We start from the raw sequence: 26,428 nt of genomic DNA on the forward strand, positions 1-26,428 counted from the left end.
TCTATGCATTATACTTCTCATGCATTTTTTGCACCATTCCATACCTTCCATTGATTGTGCCAACCCCATTTTTTTCTTGACACAAGTTAAGTTGTACCCTCAGTTGACTGATTTCATTTCTGGGGGTAAGCGTGGGAAGCAGAGTTTAGCTAAGCATGGCTGTAATGTAGCTGATTTCGACAGGGTTGTAGTGAGGGGCGGTTTTACAGTGTGCCACGCCAACAGGCTACAAAGAGTAATTTCCTATGGCTCGAGATGGAAAAAAGAGCAGAGTTGAAGAATGAAAAGCTTGTGAGAGAGGAACTGGCCTTCTTATCAGCTCAAAAAATGCTCCGGCGGCCATAGACTTTGACTTGAAGCGTACAAAAAGGCACCTTCCAAATCTCTTTCTCTCTCTCTTCTTTTTCAAGCTTACAGCTGTCTGCAAGTAAAATAAATTATAAAGGTGTGCATTGTGTGAATTCCTCTTTTAATGCAGAATGTAGACTTTTGTATTTGTAAAACAGAATAAATGAGAAGTAAATTGATGTTTGTTTGAAGTGAAATAGTAAAAGGGAGTGGAGGGAGGTGGAGGGGGAGACGAAATATGGATGGCTTTATCCCGTGGGCACATTATGTAAAATGATTCAGACTGAAAGTAAAAGTCAATCGTAGATGCTGAAGTGGAAAACAAAACCCTAAAGGATTCACTCGCTTCCACTGATTTAGCTTTTGTGGGGATTTTCTGTTTTCATTGAGGGAGACTTCTTCTTTGCAGATACATGGCTCTTTCTGTAAAACAAAGTATGATCCAAAAGCTTACAGAGGTAGAGTTTCCTCTTGATTTGGGAGTAAATGTATAGCCACGGTTTTATGGATGGCGGGTGTTCGCGGAGGATATGGCGCTGCCTTGTCAGGCTGCACAATCAATGTCCTTGTTACCAGCAGCTATCTCTTCCAAGGCATCTGTGATTTAAAGCCATGTGATGGTGTGATGTTTTCGTAAACAGCAAGACAATGAAGGAGATGTTAGTTAGTTAAACTATTCAGGAGACAGTGATAAAGGCAGGGAACTAAGGACAGGGGCTGGCAGCAGAAGAGGGAGAGGCAGTGGAGTAAATCGACTCCCTTCATATCCAAATGGATGCCCAATCCAAATCAATGGCCTCTCTCAGCCAAGGGCTCAACTTTTCCTGGTGTACTTCTTCAACATCTAATATCCTCCCAGGCTGCTCACTTTTTTTTCTCTTGTCATCTCTGCATTCACTTCACATACACTGCACCAAAACCCTCCTCTTTCCCTTTTCTCTCGGCTCTCTCCTCACGCTCATCACCCTTACACTGTGAATATGATGAGACATGCCATAAATGTATATATAGTATTGGAATGTCTTAAAAAGCGCTTTTACAATAAGGCGTGAATTGGATCTGGATCTATACTTAGTTGATTTTCATCCTGTTCATGCATAGATCTGAATAATTTCCTTTACTCCCCCAGTCTCACCAAGAGGAATAGAGAAAATGACTCAGGTAGTTAAATCTTCAGGCTTGTCTTAGTTTTTCCTGCATGCCATTATGGTAAAGCCATACAAGATAGCTGTATATAAAAGAGAGGACTCTTTCAAGTCTATTTTTCTACATATAGCTTTCAAATATCTACATGTGAATGATTGAAGAAGTCTCAATGTCCCGTGTCTCTTACACTGTCAGTCATCAGATTGATAAGATGCAATGTTCAAAATTAACTCTGCAGAAACATGGATGTTAGGGTGACCAGATGTTAAAGAGTTGTTTTACATTTAGGAAAATATGCATATTTCTTTAGTTTGAGTTAGATGAGAAGATTGATACCTTTTTCACTTATAAAAAGGTAAATATGTTAGCTTAGCTTAGCATAAAGACTGGAAATAGTCGTAAAGCCACAGTGAGTAGTTTTTTCCCTTTGGTGATTCTACGGCTTTAACAAATTAGATATATCATGTTATTTAGTGAGCTTCAGATGTGGTAATAGGGGAATCTGCTTACGTTACAACTGGTACCTGCCAAGAAATAGTCTGGTATAACTCCCTGTAAAACAGTAAATGGTCAAAATGTAACATGTTGAAGTGTAAATGTGGTTTTCAGTGGCCTCTAGCAGTTCAGATTGCAACCACTATCTTCCCAGGCATGTGCGTGTGCTCGAACTAATAAACGCGTCAAAACAGAGACAGACACACCGGAGACCGCATCATACTAAATGCTGGAAACTCAGGTAAACTCCCACTCAGGGATGGACAGTATTTATGATACATGTATTTAAAAATACTTGAAATACAAAATAGGGTTTTGTAATTTGTATTTCATAGGGTTGATAAAAATAGCTTCATATTTTGCATCAAAATACTAAAATACTGTAAAATTCTTTGTGAGAAGTCTACGTGATGACTATCTACTCAGTAATTTGCTCAGACTTTTTAATGTCAGAATAGAACATTTATCCAGACCCAAAGAAGAATGTCAAGATAAGAAACATGTACATTTACATTTACATTTACTCATCTGGCAGACGCTTTTATCAAAAGCGACTTACATTTGAGTAACAACATACAAGCATCAACAGAGCATCAACTACAGATCTACAACTGACAATACATACTAGCAGCAATAAGTACTAGTAAGAGCTCACAGTACATATCACATCAATGGGGTAAATACCTAGGGAAGGAAGTAAGAGTTAGCAAAAAGTGCAATCAAAACAAAAAGTGCAATTAATACAAGATCATTGTAGGAGATAGAAGAAGAAGAGCACAGGAAGTGCATGTTAGAGGTTAGGAGTTAGAGGTGTTATAAGAGGAAGTGTTCTCGGAAAAGATGAGTTTTCAAGAGCTTCTTGAAGTTAGAGAGGGATGCCCCTGCTCTGATGGCGTGTGGTAGCTCGTTCCACCATCGTGGTGTCACAGATGAGAATAGTGTGAAGGGATGGCAGAGCCAGGCGGCGTTCGTTGGAGGAGCGTAGCGGCCGAGAAGGAACGTAAGTTTGTATTATGGAGTTTAGGTAGATGGGTGCAGACCCAGTAGTCACTCTGTATGCAAGCATTAGTGACTTGAATTTTATTCTGGAGGCCACAGGGAGCCAGTGGAGGTCATTGAGTAATGGAGTGACATGAGTCCTTTTGGGCTGATCAAAAACCAGACACGCTGCTGTGTTCTGAACCATTTGTGTAAGATGTAGGTGTGTATCTTTCCATCAAATGTTTAAGCATAAATTGTTACAGTTCTTGACAGTTCCTATTAAGTTTTGGTGTTTGTTTTAGTGGCCTAGGCTAAATTGTTTACCAGTTTACGTAATGTTCTAGCTTACTATGTGACCCAAGTAGCAGCCCTCACAGTTAACATCAGCTTGCTACTTCCAGCCTATGTTAAATTTGAATCAGTTGTGCACGGGAAAAATTACAATAAAACGTTTCAGAGTTGAGCAAACTGTCTGTCACTCACATTGTGAGTCAGTGTACTGGTGAAGGGATAAATCAAATAGGCCCATAGATAGGTTTGCAAAGTGATTTCATGGTACCTTGGAAAAATATTTTTATTTTTGAATTAGGAAAATACAGTAGTTTTTTATGGTACATGGCATGGCTACTGTATTTTGTAGTTTATTTTGATACACTTAATACTAGGGTATTTGGTATCTTATTTTAACACACTGCAAAGCATGTGAAATATGCTTTATATACATGTAAAAATAATTGTATTAAAATATTTATGCTGTATTTTAACGTTACAGTAATATTTACATCAGCTTGATGGTGAACTAATCCATGCTTGTTGAATGATAACGTTATATTGACCGCATTTAGCCGACATAATACACCGCTGTTAGCTAGCATGCCAGCTTTTTATTAACTTTTTGTGTATCTTTCTAGACTGAATATTATGAGTGTAACAGCCAGACCGCAGTAAGTAACTTTACAGTAGTGGATGGGTCTTCCACAGTGGTGTTGCCCTGCACTGTTATGTTGCATTATTGTATATTATGTGGATATATTACAACGACTGAGACCGGCGAAGAAGCTGAGTACCTAAGTATCAGTATAACAACCATAAATCTAAATTGAAAGCTGCAAAGCCAACAATGCCAGATCCATGCTAATCTAGCTGGCCGCCCCTGCCTTGCATCACTATTATTTTTAAAAACACACTTCACATTTGTGTCGTACCGTTACATCATTTCTTGCAGGCTAAAATCAACACTTTGACGTAATACTGGTACCAGCATTTACAGCATTTTGGTGAAGTAATGTGGCAAGCCATACAACTAAAGTATTTTGCAACAGATAACGTTAGCAACTGGTCGTCGTTTGCCAGCAAGCTGACATTATCTACCTTGAGCCAACTAAAGCACAAAATCACAATATATTTCACACGCTTTTCAGTAATGTTAGCTTATCTGTCCAATAGGAAAGCCAACTCTGGGTTTTTATCTAAAACAAAACAGGTCTTTCCATCACTCAAGCGCCTTTTCGATGTTAACTATGTTTTCACCCGTCGATCTGATTCTCATTTGGACTGACTGTACATAAACTTTTTTTTTTTTTTAACCTAATTCATGGAGTTTGTGTTGGAGTCTGTTGTGCGTTTTTTGGTGTTAGCGGACTCCATTTTGTTAGCTGCTGTGTTGTCACTGTGTATACAGTTCAGAATCAGTAGGCAAGATGCTCAGGAGCGAGCATGAAAGTCCCAACCAATGTAAACCAATGGCTTTGGTGGAAACTCTGATCCGCTTTCTTCACGTAGGTAGAAGCAAAGAGGGCGTCAGAGGTAATGGAGAAAGTCGTCAAATGGTTCATTTTTATGTGAGGTTACAACCCATTCACAATAAAAAAGTGATTCATTTCATTAAAAAAAACTACATATAGCCCATTTAATTGTAGAGCTTTAGAGCCAGGCTAGCTGTTGCTCCCCATTTTCCAGTCTTTTCTATGCTAAGCTAACCAGCTGCAGACTCAATCAGGCTTTGTCACAAGATGGTTCGCTAATTAACACATTATATATTATTTGTTAAATTTGTACCAATATTGGAGAGGTAAAATAACTACTTTTATGACTAGCTAGAGTTTTCCCCTTGTTTCCAGTCTTTATGCAGAACTAAGAAAACCCGCTGTTGAGTGTAGCTTTACTACCATACAGTCATTAGAGTGGTGTCAATCAACTCTGACTCGAAAGCATATATTTCCCTAAATGTCACTTTGCTCCTTTAACAATTCCCAACAGAGAGGCTCATCAGCAGCGGAGTGAGCTTACTGTATGTTCGTGATGTGATTTGGTGCTTGCAGTGTTGGGGACGGGTTGTTTGTCACCCCACTATTAGCAATGACATTGCTGACATAGGAAAGTTTCAAGCGGTAGCTGTGACATTTGAGCAGGAGTATGGGCATGCTGTAGCGAATGACATGCTGTAGATTGAATTCGATGGTGTTCCCCTGCTGTTATATGTCGGGGGGAGTTTTACCGGCACTAGAATAATAATTCCTGAATGATGTTGTATGTGAATTTTCATTTTCCCTCTGAGGCTTAAAGTTACAATGGCAGAGGTTTCAGGATTGTCTAATGATTTTTAAAAGCCCCTGTAGCTGTTCGGGTCTAGCTAGCTGCACTGTATTCTTAACCATACCGCTGAGAAGGAGCATGTGTGTATGTATGCCTTTGTGTGTCCATACCGTGTGTAAAGGACTGAAAATAAGAATTAAAGGACTGTGATATTTTATCTTGAATGCTTTCCTAAACATAGGTTCCCCAGAAGGTATTCAGCTCAATCTAATATCAATTTAAATGTATTTTCCTTAGGCCTGAAATACATCAAGCTTTTAAGACATTAAATATAGTATTTAAAGTAATGTTTGCTCACCTGAAATGCATGCGTGGCTTGAAATCAATTGCCTTATTTTAGTCCTTGCATATTACAAAAAGGTTCCTTACTGAAAAGATAGTAGTGTGTAGAGCTCGTGTGTTATACAATACAATCTTTTTGCATTTTGCAAAATTGATCTCCATTGATTGCAATGGTTTTAATTTCCCCGTCGTCCTCTGTATCTTCTGTAAGAGGAGACAGGTGGTCTTAGGATTTACTGTATGTTTGTGTTTGTCATCAGCCGAAATGACTCCTAAGTGTGATATTGCTGACTTTTCCTTTTAGTGCAATGAATTCCTCTGATGTGCTCATCAAACACAAAATTAAATTGAAAAGATGCAAAATCTTCAAGCCCACAGTATTAATATGGGCGAACATAGCAAACTCGGATCACAGCGCTGCATGATTTGCAGTAAAGTTGTCAGCGTTAATTTAATCTTAAATTCTTAAACACTGTCAGTGTTTATTCCAGTCAACACAAATTGTACTGTATTCATGCTGGAAAATCTGCTTCCTAGTCAATGGCACTCGACTGTAAAATAGCGCCATTAAAAAGTCATGCTCCATAGCCATTACAAGCCTCATAATAAAACTATTTGTTTGAAATAAGCAGAGACTGGAGATGCTGTTAGTTTTAATCTTGAAGGCTGTTGGTGGTGCTAATGGCATTATCATTTATTCAGTAATGCTATTATTGCTTTGTGATCACGGTATGATACATAACACTGTGCTCTCTCCAGATTCCTCTGATGAAGACTGTGTGAACTATTTTGTATTTTCTGTTAAAGATGCTTGTTTCAGGAACAACATGTGTTTACAGTAATTTGGCTGGAGCACAGTGGACATGGCAGTTAGCAGCGGTGTCCAGGTAACAGAATGATGTATTGCTGCTTTGCTTGGCTGCTTCTGATCTTTAACACATTGTTGGAATTGATCTGGACACACAACATGTGTGACTGTTGTCTTTTTTCTTTTTGCTTGTATGACGACAGGTGGTATGGAGACACAAACCACATTCAGATCTCAATTTAAAAAGAACTACGTAAGGTGTCTGTGATTCACAGTTATGTTGACTTTTGGCTCTATCAACATCAGCATAATTCTACACCATGGTGTGTGTCTCATGTTGCTTGCATTGTGGTGTAATATCCAGTTAATGTATGCAAATTAATTCTGTTTGCAAGTTGCACATTTATACCGATGATTGTACTTTTTATATTTATGTAATTAAAATTAAAACCTATATGAAACAAGGAGGGGTTCCATTAAACAATGATATTTACTGATATTGTTTTGATTTTCTTTTCTTTTTGTTATTCTCATATAATAACACTCACAACTTTAATGTTTGTGGATAATATAAATGTTTATGGACAACATAACATCATCCAGTATATTTGGGGTTTCTTAGGCTTTCAGAAAAGTTTCCCAGTCATAATTATGACTTGGATGTTGACATGAATGCTATTTACAAGCCAGAGATGACTCAAATTTGATATGACCACAGCATTAAGTTTACTAACGACTAGTACCACCTCCAGCAAGCTACTGCGGTTCATAACCCCTGTAAAACTGCGTGTCATTTTTAATCTACACCTTTTTTGTTGATTAAACAAAGAAGATATGTATTAATTAGTGAGCTTAAGAGGTGTTGGTAGGTGGATTTTGTTTTGTAAACTATTCCTTTAATGACTCACCAGGTATTTTATTACAACCTGGCAACAAAAAGTTCATAGTCTAATTAATATTTGTTAACAGAACAAGAATTACACATTCTGGCAATGCTGCAAAACTGCAAAAAGGCTGGTAAGCTGTAAAAGTGTCACTAACAGAAAAGCTGAATACCTTGCCTGTCCTTACACAAATTAGTTTATTTCAACTGCAAATGTCATCTTGGATTATTTATATACACGCTGTGTCTCAGCATCATATTTCAGGTTTATTTTGCCCTTCATTAAAAGTTCTGTATTTGACTGGGTTCATAAATGCTCAGTTAACAGTGGGTTAACAGTGGTTCTCAGTATGGTTCTCAGTATGTTACTCTGATCCATTAGCTTCACAGATCCCTGTATTTCTGTCAGATATTATTCCACCAGAACACACACAGCTTGCTGGAAGGACCTTGAAACAGCGTGGCTCTTCTGTAATGGGTCGATCAGAATGTTAGTCATAACGGGGGACCTGTAATTGCATTCATTATTGAAATAAGTCAGATCCCAGTGAATTATGCTGAAAAATAACATACATTATCTCACTGCACAGGGGTTAGGAGTTAAGTGTGTAGAGGAAATGTGCCACAAAGTCTGTGCCCCTCAGTAATTTTCTATTTAGCAAGACACCAGGTTTTTGCTATTAGTAGGGACATTAAGCACTCCAGTGCTGTTGTTGGAGGAATCATCAGCCACCTACAATGACTGCATTTTTTACCGTTCTCCTTCTCCTGGACCACCTTTGATCACCAGAGCTTTTATTTTGCTGGAATATCTGCATGTTGCCAGACTTGTACAAAATAGCTGGATCTGCCTCTGTTTCTCGCAAGAAATTAAACGATTCCATCTTTACTGCAGCGCATTCAGCTCTGACACCCATAAGAGTTCCAAACTCAGTTATGGGGGGAAATAAATACTTGCATCTTTTCTTTGTTTTCCCTTGCTAGGCATACAAATAAACATCACATTGGTAGAGTGTGAACACCGTTGATTACCATACATGAAGACGGGAGTTAAACATCCAGCAGCAGGCTGAAGTGATTCCTTTGGGTCTCAGCTGGTATCATGTGCCTCGGTTCCCTCACTGCGGCAGAAACCTCTGATTCTGCCATTTGCCAAAGACTGTTCTCGCTGCATTTCCTCCCTGTTTCCTCATGCTCCTTTTTCAGTTATTCATTTAAAGTATGAACACTGCTATTTCAACTGTTATCAGATAAATCTATTTCTGGAGACTCAGGGAGAGAGATATACTATATACACCTACATGATGTATAGGAGGAGAGGCAATGGACTCCACCACCTACGCACAGTTGTAAAATGTAATTTATCTTCATTTAAAAAGTGATTTGGTTGACAAGCTGAATCAACTCTTCTTAAAACCTTGTCAAATGAAATAAATTGCCCGATCAGTCATGAGAGGACAGAGCAGTGACAGACTAATGCAGTCAAAGTGGCATTAAGGTCTGTGGAAATTTGAGATTATAGAGTCTTTAATCAGAGTCATTAAATCATGTAATTTGGAGCCATTTTATTTTCCATCATTCATATCACTTCTTCAAATTTTACACCATGAACAAGTAAAAAGAAGACATTTATAACATAAGGATTTCACCCCTCAAATAAAGAGAAAGCTAATATTGGAATTGGAATTTAATGTGCTGCACCTTAAAGGATAAGTCTGGCGATATTCAATATTTTTCTTATTGACGTCAAATCCCTTGAAATGACCAAATTGATTTTACTAACAAGTCAGCTTGTCCTCTGTGCCTTAGAGGTTAACATTTGCTAAAGCCTACACTTCCCAGCTGTTTTTGGAAATCATTTAACCTTATTTTCCCAAATATTTTAAGTACATAACTATATCAAATAACAAATTTAGACAGGGTAGGGAAGTCAGTGAGAGACAGCTAACACAAGGCAGCAAATAAGTTCAGGCATGAACTTTCAAGGTTTTCCTTTTGGTTGATGCTCAAGAAAATGTTTTCTCAGAATTTTACATCTAGATTCAGATCTTAGGAGATGAAAAGAAATGTCAATGAGTGGCTACAGTCGATGTTCTCACGGGGACGTGATAATATAATTAGGGCTGAGCCAAGACTTGCTTGTATCTTATGTTGCCAAAATGACTCTTTACATCGACTGACTCTTTGAAATAAGGAAGGATAAACCAAGGGCTTGTGAAACATTCAGAGGGACAGAACACTGACACACAACTGTCGGTGTAAATATAGACATTTAAATAACCACTGTATTATAAAATAGTTAATTGCTTTAGGTGTCTTCAATATAGTCAGGCTCCTTACTCTTCTATTCATGTCGTAACCTGGGGCAATAATACGTTTAGTCACATTAACGATAGCTTTCAACCCAGCAACCTCTTGCCTTTTATGTCAAGTGGCCGCTGTTTAATCTATCTATTCTGAAAGCACAAAGGAAAGTCTGTTGAAAAACCCTGCAGTCCTCTAATGGTATCTGAAGAGACCACGAGCGTGTCTGAATTAAAGGTAGAGCGTGCAAATCAAAAGTCATTGTGGAAATGCAACATTTACATGGAGAGATGCTGAGCAGCCTGAGCGATGAGGCAATTACCTTATAACAGCTGCTCTTTCAATTACCATGGGAGGAGAGTTAGAGGGAGAGAGGGGTTAACAGATAAGGGAAACTAACCAATTCAGCTAATGAAGTTTAATGTGATCTCTTCATCAGATTAGAATACAGCGGTGTTTACTATCACAGAAATCCTTCAGTGTAAGCTTGCTTAAATGGAATAAACCACAGTTCACAGCAGACAAAGTTTGACGAATACTCCTTAAGCTAAAGGTGAGAAAAAAACCTTTCAGCTTTGAACACCTCTGCGACTCAGACGGAGTGGAGTGCAAATTTCAAATGATTTCTAGATTCTAAAATCCCCCTCTTTCTGTGCACCAGAGGAGTGATTTTAGTGCTGTTGTCAAATGTCATCCAGGTTTACTCTAACATATAAATAAAATATAAAGACATTGGTACCATTCACATAATTGTTGGACTATCCCTTTAAATCCCTGTGAAATATTGGCAATATTGAGTCTTGGGAAAACAGAAATTACCCTATATAGTCAAACTGGAATCTGACCTAGAGAGTAAATGTCACACGCAGACTAAAATAATTAAAACTTTGGAAGAAAAAAACCTCTGTGGCTTACTGTTTTCTTACATCAAAAACCTCCAACATTTAGCTTCATTCACAGGTAAGACTTTTGAACTACGAGTGAAACGAAAGCACCATCTCATCTCTGCGTGTCTGTGTTCAAAAGTCCTGCCAAGTCCTGACAGCGTAATAATACATTTATGCAACAAAGTCACCCAATGTCACAAAGACATCCATTTTGCTTTTCAACTGCAGGTGGAGTTCATTTTAGAAAAGCAGGGCCAACATAAACTTTAGTCCACTTTAGTTTCAACTTTGTGTTGCTTTGACTAATGTTCCTGGTGGTCTATCTGAGAGCCAGCTGAAAGAAGCGTTTATTATGATATTTTTATAATGGATCAAGTGATTATCTGTAATGTGAAAGGGGTCATTCATGCTGATGGACCCACAGAGAATTATCACTTGGCTACAGAGCATTTGGGCTTCTTTCAGCTCTTTCTTTAGGGTTTTCTTGTCAATTAAACATGTGGTTCACTCTCACTTCTATCATAGCTTCGATTTCTGCCACAGCATGAAGCTGTGTTTAGTGAAAAAGCTCTAAAAACCTGTATACTACCTGCACCAAACAGGAGACAGACTAGTTGGTGTACATAGTGGAGCATTTAGTTAAAAGAAGGTGAATGTTCAGTAGCCAGAAACACGACTCCATATGAATGACAAAGCTGCTCTGTAACTGCTGGATGTGTAAATAAGCAACAGTTTGCCAACTGTTCACCATATTGATTGAAAAGGGTGTTGTGCGAACAGTTTATTTTCGCTGCACCCCAAGTGGCGACAGCCCTGAAATTCTTCATCAAAAGAAAGCACCAGATTCCAGATATGACCTATTAGCAATTTCCCACTGCCTGACTTTGATGTTGTAATTAGGACAAAATTTGGATGTTTAGCCAGAGGAGCTCTAGCACCTCTCAAGGGACTTCAAGCTCTGTTTATGTCCCAAAAAAACAAGAGGGAGATTATGTCTTTTTGAACCACTTTTCATTCTGACCAATAACTGTCCTGTCCTATGCAAAATTCAGATGAAGAAATATGAGTTCAAATAAGTTCACAAAATTGTGAAAATGCAACAGAAATCATTTATTTATACTATACAACAAGAAGCCATACTAAGATACTAAGGGTTACAATACTAAGGGTTTATTGATGGAACATGCTGTGGTTTAACATTGAGGAACACGAGGCTCTTCATTGTTTACTGTGGAATTTTTACTTATTTGAAGGGGAAAGAAAAATGTCCATGGCTCAGTGATGGACAGTAAAGTATTTCTAAATGTCTTGAATAAAAAACAATCAAACAAAAAAAACTAATTGGATTCTAAAAATGTGGGTGGCTAAATTGCGTTTGAATTGCAAATGAGTGTGCAGTGTGCACAACTTTGGTGCATCTCAAGGACAGCAGGAATTATAGAGATGATGGAAAACCAGATAACACCAGGTATTTTCCTGTTGATCTTTTATGGTCACATTTTGCACGTTTTATTTGTGTGGGTGCTCCAGATAACCTTGTTTGTGAATACTCACCAACTGAATGCATCTAAATATAGACAAAATTGTTCAGCATCATGGGGAGAACAATACACTGTACATTGCAATATCTTTCTCAATCTCCCTTCTCTCTCGCGTTCCCTATTCTCATCTACACAAATCCTCTCTCTTTCCCACTGTCTAGAGAAATAGATACTGCAGTTCAGCACTCAGTGTTAAATCTGCTGACTGCATCACTCCACTATCAGTGACTGATACTACTTCAGATCCCCCAAAGGCAGCTGAATTAATGTGTGACTGAACCGTACACATATATGGTATTTCAATAAGGTTCAGTTGCAGAATAGAGCTGTGGAGGGACAGAAAAATCACTGAACGGAGAGCCACGAGGAGGCAAACAGGCAGGAGGCATTTGCATTAGGGCTTTTAATTCGTTTCCATGTTTTACTATGAAGAAATGAAAGTAAAAATGAAACCCTGTGATCATAAAATCTGTGTCATGTTGGTGTGAAGTAAGAGAAACAACAAAGAGAAAAGCTGGTTGCCAAATTAAGCGAAAGAGTGGAGCAAGAAAAGACGAGAAGGAGGAAGGAAGGAAGAGTGGAAAGGCTGAGCTGTTATTTCATGTTGTCTCCCGCTATACAGTCCCAGCAGTGATTAGGAAATCACTCTCTACCTAAGCCTGATGTGCACTCCTATTTATGTGAAAAAGAGTCCCACAGAGCTTGCTTTCAAATAGCACCTCTTCAGGGGTGGCTAGAGAGGAAGAAAAACAGCCAGAAGAAATGAAAAAGGTTATATACATACATATACATTATATATATATATATATATTTACACACACACACTCATGGCAATGGCGGTGTAGCCCTTTAAAGGAAAATGGGAGAGATTCAAAGTCTCTGTTATCACATCAGCTTTATTGGTTTTGCTCTGAGATGTCCAAAGAGATGAGTTGTTAAATTTAAATATAATATTAATACTGTTTTGAGATATTTGCTTGTTTCTGATACATTCTTCCCAATCTTTTCTGCACTGGTGGTAATGGTGCAATATAATTCAGTGGCTCACTGGATCCCACTCAAACACTGTCAGTTACTGGATCATTTTGACAGATATCCTCATCCTTACTTACACCACAGCCATACTAAACCAGTGCCCGTTGAGCCCTGCCACTCACATCCTGGCAGTGTCTTTAATGAGAAAAAATAGGAAGTATTTTACATTCTCGGTGGTAGAACTGGTGCTGATTTAACATACTGTTAAATAGGGAAATACACTTATTCGCTCTTTTGCCATGCAAGATCACAGTCTGTACGGTAAATATGAAGCTACGGGAGAGAAAGAAAGTTAGCAAGGAAGCTAATAAGCTTATTTCTCTGAGTATGAAAATAGCCAATGAAGGAGATCTGCAGTGAAGAACATCTTCATCTTTCAAAGCTGCACTACACAACTTTGGTTGGCCCAACAGCAGAATATAATAGTTTTGTAGGACAATAAAATTGTGATGTATTTCAACTTCCAGACATCATACAGTGCTAAGGATGGAAATGATGAAAAGAAATTCCTTCAGAGGCAGGTTTGTCTACTATTGCACAGTCCAGGTTACTTGCTGCAGTTTGGGAGAAAATGTTTTTCTGCTCCCAAGGTTCAATTTGTCACTTTCTGTGTGCAAACAAATTTCCCACAAGTGACCATTCCCAGCACATGAATTTTAATCGGAAGCTTTGAGGAATCAGTGGGGTGGGATGAAAGGAGACTCCCTTTTGCAGCCCCATTTCCTGATTCAGGCATATGAGGTGAGTATATTTACACATAAATCTTGCCTGGAGCAGGTGAAGGCCACAACAGTGATGGCAGAGCCAGATAAAATTTATAATGTTATCCAAGGCTGCACCTTAGACTTATTGCCCACTTTATTACATAAAGCACTTGACACAACTCAAACAAGCATATGCTTGTGAAAATGTCTGCCATAAGGAGTATATTAAGAGAACTTCTGTGCTTGGAATATAAATACTTTATGAGCCTTACACAGGCTGGTGTACATTGCTCTCTGGCTTGTACTGCTCTCAGGGTAATATTCTATAAAGGGTGAGAGGTGAGGGAACACTTGACATTATTAAACACAGTTTAACTCTGACTCAAACAGGAACACAACATGTTAACCCTGCCTGCTCTATGCTGTTACATCAGCCTGCTGGGCAAACCACCACTGTGGACTATGGACCGTGGATGCTGCAGGTGTCACAGGAAAGAGGATTCACGTGCAAAGCAAGAAAAGGAAAACACCTTGTGCAAAGACAAGGACACAAGAATGCAGATGACTGCATATGTGTCAATGCTTTTTCGTTTAGTCTTTTCTTTTGCAATAATATGTCCTAAAAGAGATTTGAATGTATTTCCGTTTGCTGTTGAAATTTTTTAAACAAGTTTTTCCCTAACAAATGATTACTACAGGCCTTTATTACTACCTTGCATGAATAATATTCTTATTCTTTGTCCTCTTTGGTCACATAGAGGAATGAATAAGTGCTTTTAGGGCTAATTTCCCACAGACACAGCTTTCTCCTTGATGACAGCCCTTTGAAACTATACTAATACTTCTGCTGCCTATACTAATCTACTAATATTACTACCTCTTCGAGCTAGCAACCAACCTGCACCTGCCTCGTAGCAACTAGCAAGCAATGCCTAAATAATAATGAGCAACACCTTAGCTAGCACCAAGTGTGGCACCTTACCTCTGAAAATGTAGGTGCCAGGTCGTATTATTTGCAGATGATACAGATTTATTTTTATCTCAAAAAAATCTAAATCTTTTATAACATAATCTAAATGAGGAAATGACTAAAATGGATCAGTGGATTAAATGCAATAAATTTTCTTTAAATATAAACAAACAAATAACATGATCTTCCGTTCCAATAGAAATCAAAATAAATGGTTGAGCCAATGAGAGAGTGAAGTCCACTAAATTCCTGGGGGTAAACATTGATCAGTTCTTAAACCTTAAGGTTTATATTGATGAACTGATGAAAGAAATGTCCAAATATGTTGCCTTATTTTTCAGATTGAAGCTTTTTCTTCAATTCAGAGCACTCAAAGCTTTATACAAGTCTTTAGTTGAGCCTCAACTCTTATTGTAATGTCATATGGTACCTGGTAAAACAACGGTTTTTACAGAAGAAAGTTATACATGTCATTTCATGGTCCAAGATAAATGCTCCCACCGACCCTATCTCCCACAGCTACAGTCTTCTTACAGAATGTAATACACCTGTGTAATGTATAATGTGCTACATGTGCTTAATGACAGACACTGTGACCTTATTCCGTTTTACTCCACCTTGTATAAATATAATATGAGGAAAAAGCATCTCATATAATTAAAAACCGTAAACTTAAATGTACGAGCTTTAGGGTGGTTTGCAGAGGTAAACAGGTATGGAATGAAATTGATTATACTATAAAAAATGTATTTGTCTGTGTCAGCTTTCAAAAAGAGCTTAAGACAGAAGCTACTACTTAAATTCAAATTTAAGCTTGAATTCCCTAAACGGACGGGGACTAAACTAGTTTTTAAATTAGTCTTTTCATCCTGAAATACGTTTAAATTGTACTGTTATTTCCATTTGCCAAATGTTTGTATTTATTGTATTTTATTAAAATAATGCTATGCTAATCCTAGTTAGGATTAGGGTAGTTTAGCTCTTAGGGTTTTCTGTATGTAGGTTAGAAATTATCCTGTAGATTGCATGTGCTGTGTATTTATTTGTAGTATTTACCAAGGCAATATGTTAGTACTTCAAATACATGTCTACTATTTGCTTAGTTCCTGGGCCCCTATATACAAGCTTCAGATGGCTTACCAGGGTGTCGTTCTTCACAAATCTGCAGTATTTCTTATGATTGTACTTTTAATGTTTGTGAACAAACTAATTGGTTGCTGATGTGTTTGTGGTGGTTTCTAGGGTTTTGATAGATAGTTGGTACAAGATGTGTTGCTATGTTGTTGCTAAGGTGTTCTGAGTGGTTTAGGCTTCTTAGCTTCGCTTTAACAGCCTGCTGCTTTCTTAGAGCAGCTGAAAGTTACTAAGGAAAGAGACGGTGAGTTAATTATCGATGTACTTCACACATAACTAACTACATTCTTTCTGCTAAAAGATTTTCTGTTAATATTGTTATCTTTTAATAAATATTATACAGTATGATGTACAGTATTTGACACTACCCATATGTGTTTGTCTCATATCCATACATTTTAAATCTTAATGATGGCATGGTAACTTAGTTCATGTTTATTCATTGATTAGTGATGGAAAATTTTGTCTTGCTGAATTAAAACAGTTCCCCACAACAACTACTTTGTAAGGTTTCATAATGCTGTCTTAATTAGATGCTTTCTATCACCCACACAACATATGCCAAAAAGTCGTGTGTGGGTGGATGTTTGGTTGTTTTGAATATGTAAGGCCACCCTCTTCTGGCTGTATTTACTCTAGACTTGGTATCGCAACAGTAACATAAATTAGGCATTTTAAGTTTTTGTACATCACAACTGGGAAGAACATTACAAGTTAGAAAAGGATACTAAAAGACAATACACACCCCAGCCACAGCCTGTTTGCCCTACTGCCGTCCGGCTAACAATACCGAATTACCACAGTCCTACCACCAGAGTTAAGAACAGCTTTTTCCCTCAAGCTGTGAGACTCCTTAATTCAGCAGTCCATCATGAAAATAGTTCATTTTTTTCATTTCTTATTAATCACCATTTACTGTATATACTTATTGCTTTGTATATATGTATTTGTTTGCATGAGTAGCAAAAAGAGAACTACAACTTGCATTTCATTACACAAAAAAAAATTAACCTTGTAACCTTTGAATATCTTAGCTGAAGATCTCTGCTAAACAAGGCCGCTGCATATTTGCAATGCAGACTCAATCTTGCATACTGCTCCTATTGTTGTTTTATGTTAAGCAAAACACCACAAAATCAACATTAATGAGCTATTATTATTATTGTAAACACTAAGGTAACAAGGTGATGAAAGCTTATGGCTCAATTTTTTGTCATATACTAGATGTAGCAATATTGCAAATGAAAAGTTGAGTATTTTGTAATTGTATTTGAATTGTACATTAACTTGTGAGGCTATTGCTCATGAAGCTTCCAGTATGCTGCTGCACCCTGCTGGTGGTAAATGACTACTACAGATAATAATGCCCCATAAACCAATGGATATTCAAAGTGGAAATCATTACAGCCCCATTTAGTTATGTCCGCTTACTTGTTGTGTATAAGCATGAGAATAGGAACAAGAGAATAAATATATTGAGCTTGAGAGAATCTTTCTTTTTTAAACTATGGCAAAGTTGAAGCATGTACACAATCAACTAATACTACAATAGATAATTCAATGAGGCCTATTCAAATTCCAACTAATGTATTGACACTTTTGTGGTAAACGAGAAAGGACTAGTGTCACTGTTGGAGGGAGTATCTGACAATGACTTATGCATGTAAACTGAAACAAATTTGGAATTTAAATCCATGAAACGTAAAGAAGTATAAATGTGGTTAAGTTTGTTTTAAATTAAAACTGTGAGCTAGAATAATGCAGAAATGTATGTAGGTTAAACTCATTAAGGAAAGTAAAATATTTGTTTGTTTTAACTCAGAGTATGAAGTTGAAAAAAGTTTGAAAAAGTTTGAAAAAACACTAAAAATAACAATGATGAGACAACTAGAACACTGTAGTAACATCAACTTTAAGAACTTTAATTTGTGAGTTGAAACAAAGGCAGTCTTTAAGTTGAGTTAACTTGTTAATTTTCAAGGCAGCAGGTGAACTTGCATTTTCAAGTTAAACTAACTTGAAATGTTGTACAGTGGCAGAATTTTGCAACTATAACATTAATCTGCACAGAGACAACACTAATTTCCTTCATCATCAATTTTCCTCTATCCCTTATACTTACACCTTTGATCACCTTTGAATTGAAGGGATATTTTTATGAACTCCTAAATAACACTTTTAATATTTAAGCTCCTAACCATAACCCATTAAAAGGCATTTTAGTTAATAAGAAAATGTGTGAATAGCCTATCAGGTCCTGTTTTATCTTTCTTTTATGAACACCACTGAGCTTTTTACTGTATATAAATATATACTGTATTTTTGTTGCTTCTTACTTTAATAGACATAAACACTATAAAGTGGATGCCAAAGGGGTTACTGTTTCCATTTCAATACAGCAGCATTTAAAAAAACAGGTGTCCTAAAAACCTGGTCACTAGTTAGAAAAGGTTGAGAAACCCTGAAACCTCTGTATGTAGCCAAATTTTCCACTCATACCCTTCTACATAATGACTCTCTGTTTGTTTGTCTTCTTGTTTTAGCATGGATGTGACTCCCTCACTTTCTTTTCTCTGATCAGGAGCCTAGAAGTAGACCAAGATCCATACAGTCTGCTTATTGCCTCATCTGTCAAACGCAAACATTACAACAGGATCTTAAGTAGCTACTGAGTGTTTCAAATATGTGTGTTTCTGTTTTTACCTCTGAGAAGAGTGACAGTGCTGAGTGTTAATATGAACAGCATGAGCAGGTAGGCTTACGGTGTTTTTTGTGTACCTCTGTTTTGGAAACATAGACTGTATGATTGGAAATAAAGTTGAGGGGAAAAAAAGAGTTCCCGAGCGCCAAAAAGGAAGTCATGTTGACACCACGTGACCTCCATTTCACCGTGTACTCGCTAGTGATTGGAAGAGGCTCGTGTCCACGCCCACAACACCTCGTCAGCGTCTTTCCCGCGAACGGGACGCTCTCGCGCCGTGAGGCTGTCTAGCTGGGTGCTAGGTGGTGCAGGGAGGCTCAAGACATTTTCGTTAGGATTATCTAAACATTACAGTGAAAACAGCCTTTTAACTCTCAAAAATGGCGAAGCAAAGCTCCCTTTTCAATTTTTTCACCAAGTCCCCGCCGCCGGTCTCGAAGCCGAAGCCGAGTCCTTCTCCGGCTGAGGCAGACCTGCCGTCCTCCGTAGAGAAGTCCAACTCCTCTCCGAAAGAGCAAGCTAAACAGACACCGCAACAACAACCAGCCAAGACCAACAAAGTTAAACCGAAAAGTCACTCCAAGCCTGCGAAGGGGGGATTCAACAAGCTCTTTGGCGACAAGGCCTCAACAACCAAAGAAGGGTGAGTTAGCCGTGATAACGTGGGGAGCGGTGTAATTTCTGGAGGCACGTTTTTCACAGGTTTTTTCACTCTGCTGAAAATTGTCTGCAGCTAGGCCCCAAAAACATGCAATTCCATGCTTTTGGGTGTTTAATCGACTCATGAAAACCTCGTGGTTATATTGCTACGACGTCTTTCGTTTTCATTTATTGTTAAAATGTGAAGTAGGTCATTGCTTTTCGATTATGCTTGAATATTCCTCAAGATCACAGATGACTTGGTTGCAGACCAGATGCTGGATAAGGGGTTCTCTTGGTCAAATTATAGCTAATGCTAATTTAGCAAAGTGGACTACAGGGATAATATGTGAAATCTAGTAATGGCTGTCACTTGGCATAGTTTAGAGACAATGTGGAAGTTGGAGCCACGTGAGCTGATGCAGTTGTTGTATTGACCTAGTGAGCTCATCATGCGTGCAATTTTCCAACAACAATGACACAAATTCCGTAATGTTAATGTCATTCTTCATGTAAACATAACAGTGATGCAGTCCCAGGTGTGGCGGTAACATCAACACAATCAATACGGATATTGATTGTATCGAACAACAAAATTAACTAAATTATTAACAAAAATGACATAAAACTACAACTTTGATGGTGAGCTCAGTTTACACTTCCAAGTTTCCAAAAAGCCATAATGAACATAATGTAGTGGTTTTTAAATTATGTTAAATTTAGGAGTCTTGATTAACGGCTTGAAATTAATGTTGTGTAATATTAATTTAAAAAAAAGAATTTATGCCTGTGTAAATTTCCATGCATAAACCTTCGTTAGTCATAAGTCAGTTTAGTCAGTAAGTAGAAAAGAAAACGTATGTTGGTTAACTTAATTGTAGATGTGGTCCAGTTTGCTAGTTAACTGATAAAAACACAAAATGTTGGACTGCTTTTCAGAGCTGCAGTTTTATGTCAATTTGACAGAATCTGATTTAGTTGTCAGTAACTAGCAGCAGTAGTTTGAGGAGTATTTAGAGGAATACCAATCATAGGAGCTGTTACGAGATGGTCCTGGTCAATATACTGCATGACTTCAATATGTCTTTGTTGTTTTACTTCCTTCAACAGCTCCACATGCACATTAAATGCTGGTGCTCTTGTGTGGGCAAAGCTGGAGGGACACCCCTGGTGGCCATGCATGGTGGTGCCCCAACCTCTGACTGGACAGCAGATGAGGGGGCGTGGTCGGGACCAACGCATACATGTCCATTTCTTTGATGAACCCCCTACTAGAGGATGGGTCAGCACCAAATATGTCCGGGAGTACCAAGGTGGGCTGCAATTAGTCCCTTAATTAATGATAACAAAACACTTAAAGCAGTGGCCATGATGTACTTTGTCCTCCCAATAGACAGTCAAAGACAGTTGCTATAATTGAATGATGAGTTATCTCATCTTTACTGTTTTCCAGGCTCTGACAGCAGTGATGCTAAAACGGGAGGGGTGTTCTTCAGCGGGAAACCTGTAATCCGTCATGCAATGGAGCTCGCTGATGCCGTTATGTTTGATAGCTCTGATAAAAGATTGAAGATGCCTCTCTGTATGGATCCGTCTGATGATGAAGAGGATGAAGATGAAGAAATGGAGGTGACATGATTTTATTTGATTACTATGTTTACAATATGGATATAAAAGGCTGCATTTTACTATAATTAATAACAATGTTATTGCAATGCTACTTTTTCATCAGTAAAAGTAATGCAGCGTGTGTTTGTGATATCTAATTAGTTGGAGTTTTTTTCAGCTTGACAATTCAACAGTGACTGATGAAGAGGTCAGTGATGAGGCTGAACAGAAAAATAAGGAAGTGAAGTCATCCAAGGTCAGTCGACGTTCATCCCGTGCTTCAACAGAAAAGGGAAATAAGGCCAAGCGCCGTCGCATAATTGTCGCCTCAGACAGTGATGGATCAGATGAGGAATTCAAACCAGAACACACTGCGTCTAGCAGTGAGGATGAGGAGGAAGAAGGGACAGTGAGCAGTGAAGAGGAGGAAGCTGAGAGCACACAAGAGTCTGAAGCAGAAAGCCCCATCAAGCCCGTAAAGCGCAAACGTCCCGCAGAAAAGTCTGTTCCTACAAAGGCCAAGATGCCTATTACCCCGTCTTTGGCAGCAGCAAAACGAGCTCCAGCAGCTGCTGTTGCAGCTGACACCAAGTCTCGTTTGTCAGCCTTCTCTGCCCCTGACAACTTTGAGAGCCAGGCAAACGGATCAGGCGCCAGTGGAGGCGCCACAGTTTGGGACCACGAGAAGCTGGAGTGGTTGCAGGATGGAAGGAGGAAAGACAGCAAAAGGCGGCGACAGACGGAAGATGACTACGATCCTACCACCCTGTATGTGCCAGAAGACTTTCTAAACAGAGTGACACCTGGTATGCGTCGGTGGTGGCAGCTCAAATCCAATATGTTTGATACAGTGATTTTCTACAAGGTGGGGAAGTTCTATGAGCTCTACCACATGGATGCCGTGGTCGGTGTCAACGAGCTAGGGCTAACTTTCATGAAGGGAGCCTGGGCACACTCAGGCTTTCCAGAGATCGGCTTTGCACGTTTTTCAGATGTACTTGTACAGAAAGGCTACAAGGTGGCTCGTGTGGAGCAGACGGAGACCCCAGAGATGATGGAAGCACGCTGTAAGACCATGGCCAAGCCCACAAAGTTTGACCGCGTAGTGAAAAGAGAGGTGTGCCGGATCATCACACGTGGTACCCAAACCTACAGTGTGTTGGACGGAGCTCCCTCTGAGAGTCAGAGCAAGTTCCTGTTGAGTTTGAAGGAAAAGGCTGAAGAGGAAAGCTCTGGGTGTTGCCGCACATACGGAGTCTGCTTTGTAGATACCTCTGTGGGTTATTTCCACGTTGGTCAGTTTCCAGACGACCGTCACTGCTCACGTCTGCGCACCCTGATAGCACACTTTGCCCCTGCTGAGGTGCTCTTTGAAAAGGGGAACCCATCCGTTGAAACACGCAAAATACTCAAGGCCTCCCTGTCCTCTGCTTTGCAGGAAGGACTTAATGCCGGCACTCAGTTCTGGGATGCTCAGAAAACACTTAAAACCCTTTCAGAAGAAGATTACTTTAAAGACAGTGCTGGGAAGGATCAGGGGACAGGGAGCAATTTTCTTCCTGCTCTTCTTAAAGAGATGACCTCTGAGAGTGATTCTCTGTGCCTTACTCCTAAAGATGGCTATGAACTGGCACTGTCAGCACTGGGCGGAAGCATTTTCTACCTGAAGAAATGTCTGGTAGACAAAGAGCTACTCTCCATGGCCAACTTTGAAGAATATGTCCCTGTTGATGTTGAGATGGAGAAAGCTGCTGGAACTGCCAGTTTCTTTGCCCAGACTCGTCAGCGGATGGTTCTTGATGGAGTGACTCTGGCAAACTTGGAAATCTTTCAGAATGGATCGGGAGGAACAGAAGGGACGCTGCTGGAGCGTTTGGACACCTGCTGTACCCCGTTTGGCAAGAGGCTGCTGAAACAGTGGCTCTGTGCTCCTCTGTGTAACCCCACATCCATCAAGGACAGACTGGATGCAGTAGAAGACCTGATGGGAGCTCAGGCCCAGGCCACTGAGGTTTCAGACCTGCTGAAGAAGCTCCCAGATTTAGAGCGTCTTCTGAGTAAAATCCACAGCATTGGCACTCCTCTAAAAGGCCAGGATCACCCTGACAGCAGAGCTGTTCTGTATGAGGAGGTCACCTACAGCAAGCGCAAGATAGCAGACTTCCTCTCAGCGCTGGAAGGTTTCAAAACTATGCAGGAGATCATTTCTGTCCTCGCTCCAGTTTCAGGCGAATTCCAATCCACATTGCTCCGTCAAGTTGTCACTCTGAAAAGTGGGCTCTTTCCCGATCTGTCCGCTGAACTCAGGCGCTGGGAGACAGCCTTCGACCACCAGAAAGCCCGCACTACTGGTGTCATTACCCCTAAAGCTGGCTTTGACCCAGAGTATGACCAGGCTCTGATCGGAGTCAAGAACTGTGAGCGAGAGCTGCAGGATTACCTGGACAGGCAGAAGAAGAGACTTGGCTGTAAAAACATGTCTTTCTGGGGAACTGGGCGAAACCGCTACCAGATTGAGGTGCCTGACAGCGTCTCAGAGAGGAATATCCCTGAGGAGTATGAGGTGAAATCTACAAAGAAAGGCTGGAAGCGTTATGTGACAAAGGAGAGTGAACGGCTGTTCTCAGAGCTGCAAGGATTTGAGGAGAAGAGAGATGCTGCCCTGAAAGACTGCATGAGGAGGCTTTTCTACAACTTTGACAAGAACTACAGAGACTGGAAGACTGGTGTGGAGTGCATGGCAGTGCTTGGTAATTACATTCTTTTTTTCTTGGTAATCAGCATTATTATTCACAGCATGCATCAACCAAATTTGTCAAGTGATACATTGAAATTACTGCAGAACAAAACACGTGTGTTCATTTGGTCCTCGTAATGCAATTGCCTTTCATGTTTCTGGGGGAAAAAACTCTTTTTGGGCTTGTGAAAACAAGTTTGCATTGCAGGAGCTCTGAATCCATTTCCTGCAGATGTTAGTGATAGACATCTATATGTGTATTAGATGATGTTGCAACAGTCTGAGTGCTTGTTAGAATTGTTCTGTCATTGAGTAACTATTCCATTTAAACTTGACACACATTGGTTTGTTTTTCAATGTTCACTGGTGTTTGCGCCTTACAGAGGGAGTTGTAATTGCATTGTTTATTACTGATCTCTGTTGCAATAACATAATGTGCTTATAATGTGTTTTTCCACCACTGTACCATCTCACTGCCAGTGTTTGGTTTTATTTTAGTTAAGTTTTAACAGAACTGAGCTGCAAAATCATTCCACAAAACACTAAGAAAGCGAATGTGTTTTTTTTTTTTTTGTTAGTTTTAAAGGGTAACTGGTTCAGTGCTTCCTGCATTCCTCTTTACTCTTATTACTGTTTTGTCACTTGCTTTCAGATGTGCTGCTAGCTTTGTCACGCTACAGTCAGGGCGGAGACGGGCCGATGACCAGGCCAGAGGTGGTGCTCCCTGAGTGCGACGACCAGGTAGCGCCCTTCCTTGACCTCACTGGATCCCGCCACCCTTGTGTCACCAAGACCTTTTTTGGGGACGATTTCATCCCTAATGACATCTACATTGGCTGCCCTGGTAGCGGTGAAAATGATGAGGAAAACAACGGTCATGCTTCTTGTGTCCTCGTCACAGGGCCAAACATGGGTGGAAAGTCTACTCTCATGAGACAGGTTGGTGATTCTTAATGGATATATAGAGATCCAACATATATTTTATTGTTTTCTTTATGTGTATAAAACTGCAAAACCATGAACTGCAAATAATTTGAATTTCACATCCACATGAACAGTGTAGATCTATTTGAAGTCTCTGTTGGCCCGTATGAGATACTCTGCTGCTCTTTTTGTACAGTGCGGACTTGTGATCATGCTAGCTCAGCTGGGTTGCTATGTTCCTGCCGAGAGCCTACGTTTCACACCGGTTGACAGGGTTTTCACTCGGCTGGGAGCCTCGGATCGTATTATGGCTGGTAAAATCATGAGCACCTGTAACACATATGGGGCAATGTCTTAAGCATCCACCTCATGGGCTAAGCTTGCATTTTCTATGTCTTCTTTAGGAGAGAGTACCTTCTTTGTGGAGCTAAGTGAGACTGCCAGCATCCTTCACCATGCCACTAAGCACTCAGTTGTGCTCCTGGATGAATTAGGTAAGTCTTTGTAGCTTATTCATAATAATAATAATAATAATAATCCTTATTTGTAGAGCACTTTTCAAAAACAAGTTACAAAGTGCTTTAACAAGTGTAAAGACAATAATACCCAAGAGACAATAATACAAAAAACAATACAAGATAAAAGCATGAAAACATTGAAAAGACTAAAATACAGATAAATATAAAATTAGTAAAATACGATAAAATAAAGTCAAATAAGATCGGGAAAGGTTCTCCTATAAAAGTATGTTTTAAGAAGGGACTTAAAGGAGTTCACTGACTCAGCCGACCTGATTTCCTCGGGCAGGCTGTTCCAGAGCCATCAATAGATTTTTGGGTTAAACAGGTGAAAAGGCTGTTGCAATAATCCAGGCGTGATGAGATGAAGGCGTGTAAAATGGTCTCGGTGTCCTTAAAAGTTAACATAGATCGAATTTTAGCTATATTTCTAAGTTGATAAAAACATGATTGAACAAGCTTTGTGGTGTGCTGCTCGAAATTTAAATTATTATCAAACCAAACACCAAGGTTCTTTGCCACAGGCTTGTGATTTACTAGCGAACCAGCAGAAGGCACTATTTGATTTGCCATCTGCTGAGACCCGATGACCAGCATTTCTGTTTTGTCGGAGTTCAGCTGGAGGAAATTATTTGACATCCATTTTTTTACTTCACAAAGGCAGTTGTTAAGTGAACTCAGCATTCCAGGGTCTGTGGATCTGACGGGCAAGTATATTTGTGTGTCATCAGCATAAATATGAAAAGACATGCCATGTTTATGGATAATATGTCCAAGGGGAAGCAGATATAAGGAAAACAAAATGGGTCCTAAGACCGACCCCTGAGGCACACCATATTTAACTGGACAGAACGAAGAGACATAGTTGTTTACAGACACGCAAAACTTCCTATTTGACAGGTAGGATGAAAACCATTCTAGGGCAGTACCAGAGATCCCCACCCAGTGCCTCAGTCTGTCTAACATGATGTTGTGATCAATGGTGTCAAAAGCAGCGCTAAGGTCCAGGAGTACCAGGACTGAGCACATACCTTCATCAGCAGACATTAAAGGTCATTGGGGACTTTAAGCAGGGCAGTCTCAGTGCTGTGGTACTTCCTAAAACCAGACTGAAACTTTTCAAATAATTTGTTATTTTCCAGCACAGTGAGTAGCTGTTTGGACACAATTCTTTCTAGAATCTTTGCA

The 26,428-nt window shown here is 39.4% G+C and overlaps 1 protein-coding gene across 1 annotated transcript in view; it reads left to right on the forward strand.

Moving 5' to 3' along the window:
- Positions 1–19,044: 19,044 nt before the first annotated feature.
- The window catches only part of msh6 (mutS homolog 6 (E. coli)), a 10,018-nt gene continuing 2,634 nt past the window's right edge, over positions 19,045–26,428 (forward strand). The window contains exons 1-7 of the mRNA XM_046070110.1: positions 19,045–19,457; positions 20,564–20,766; positions 20,907–21,082; positions 21,240–23,811; positions 24,451–24,737; positions 24,919–25,036; positions 25,127–25,216. Coding sequence (XP_045926066.1) covers positions 19,195–19,457; positions 20,564–20,766; positions 20,907–21,082; positions 21,240–23,811; positions 24,451–24,737; positions 24,919–25,036; positions 25,127–25,216 — 3,709 coding nt within the window. The 5' untranslated portion in view covers positions 19,045–19,194. The remainder of the gene's footprint in view (positions 19,458–20,563; positions 20,767–20,906; positions 21,083–21,239; positions 23,812–24,450; positions 24,738–24,918; positions 25,037–25,126; positions 25,217–26,428) is intronic.

This window comes from Micropterus dolomieu, linkage group LG15, assembly GCF_021292245.1.
Source record: "Micropterus dolomieu isolate WLL.071019.BEF.003 ecotype Adirondacks linkage group LG15, ASM2129224v1, whole genome shotgun sequence".
Lineage (NCBI taxonomy): Eukaryota > Metazoa > Chordata > Actinopteri > Centrarchiformes > Centrarchidae > Micropterus > Micropterus dolomieu.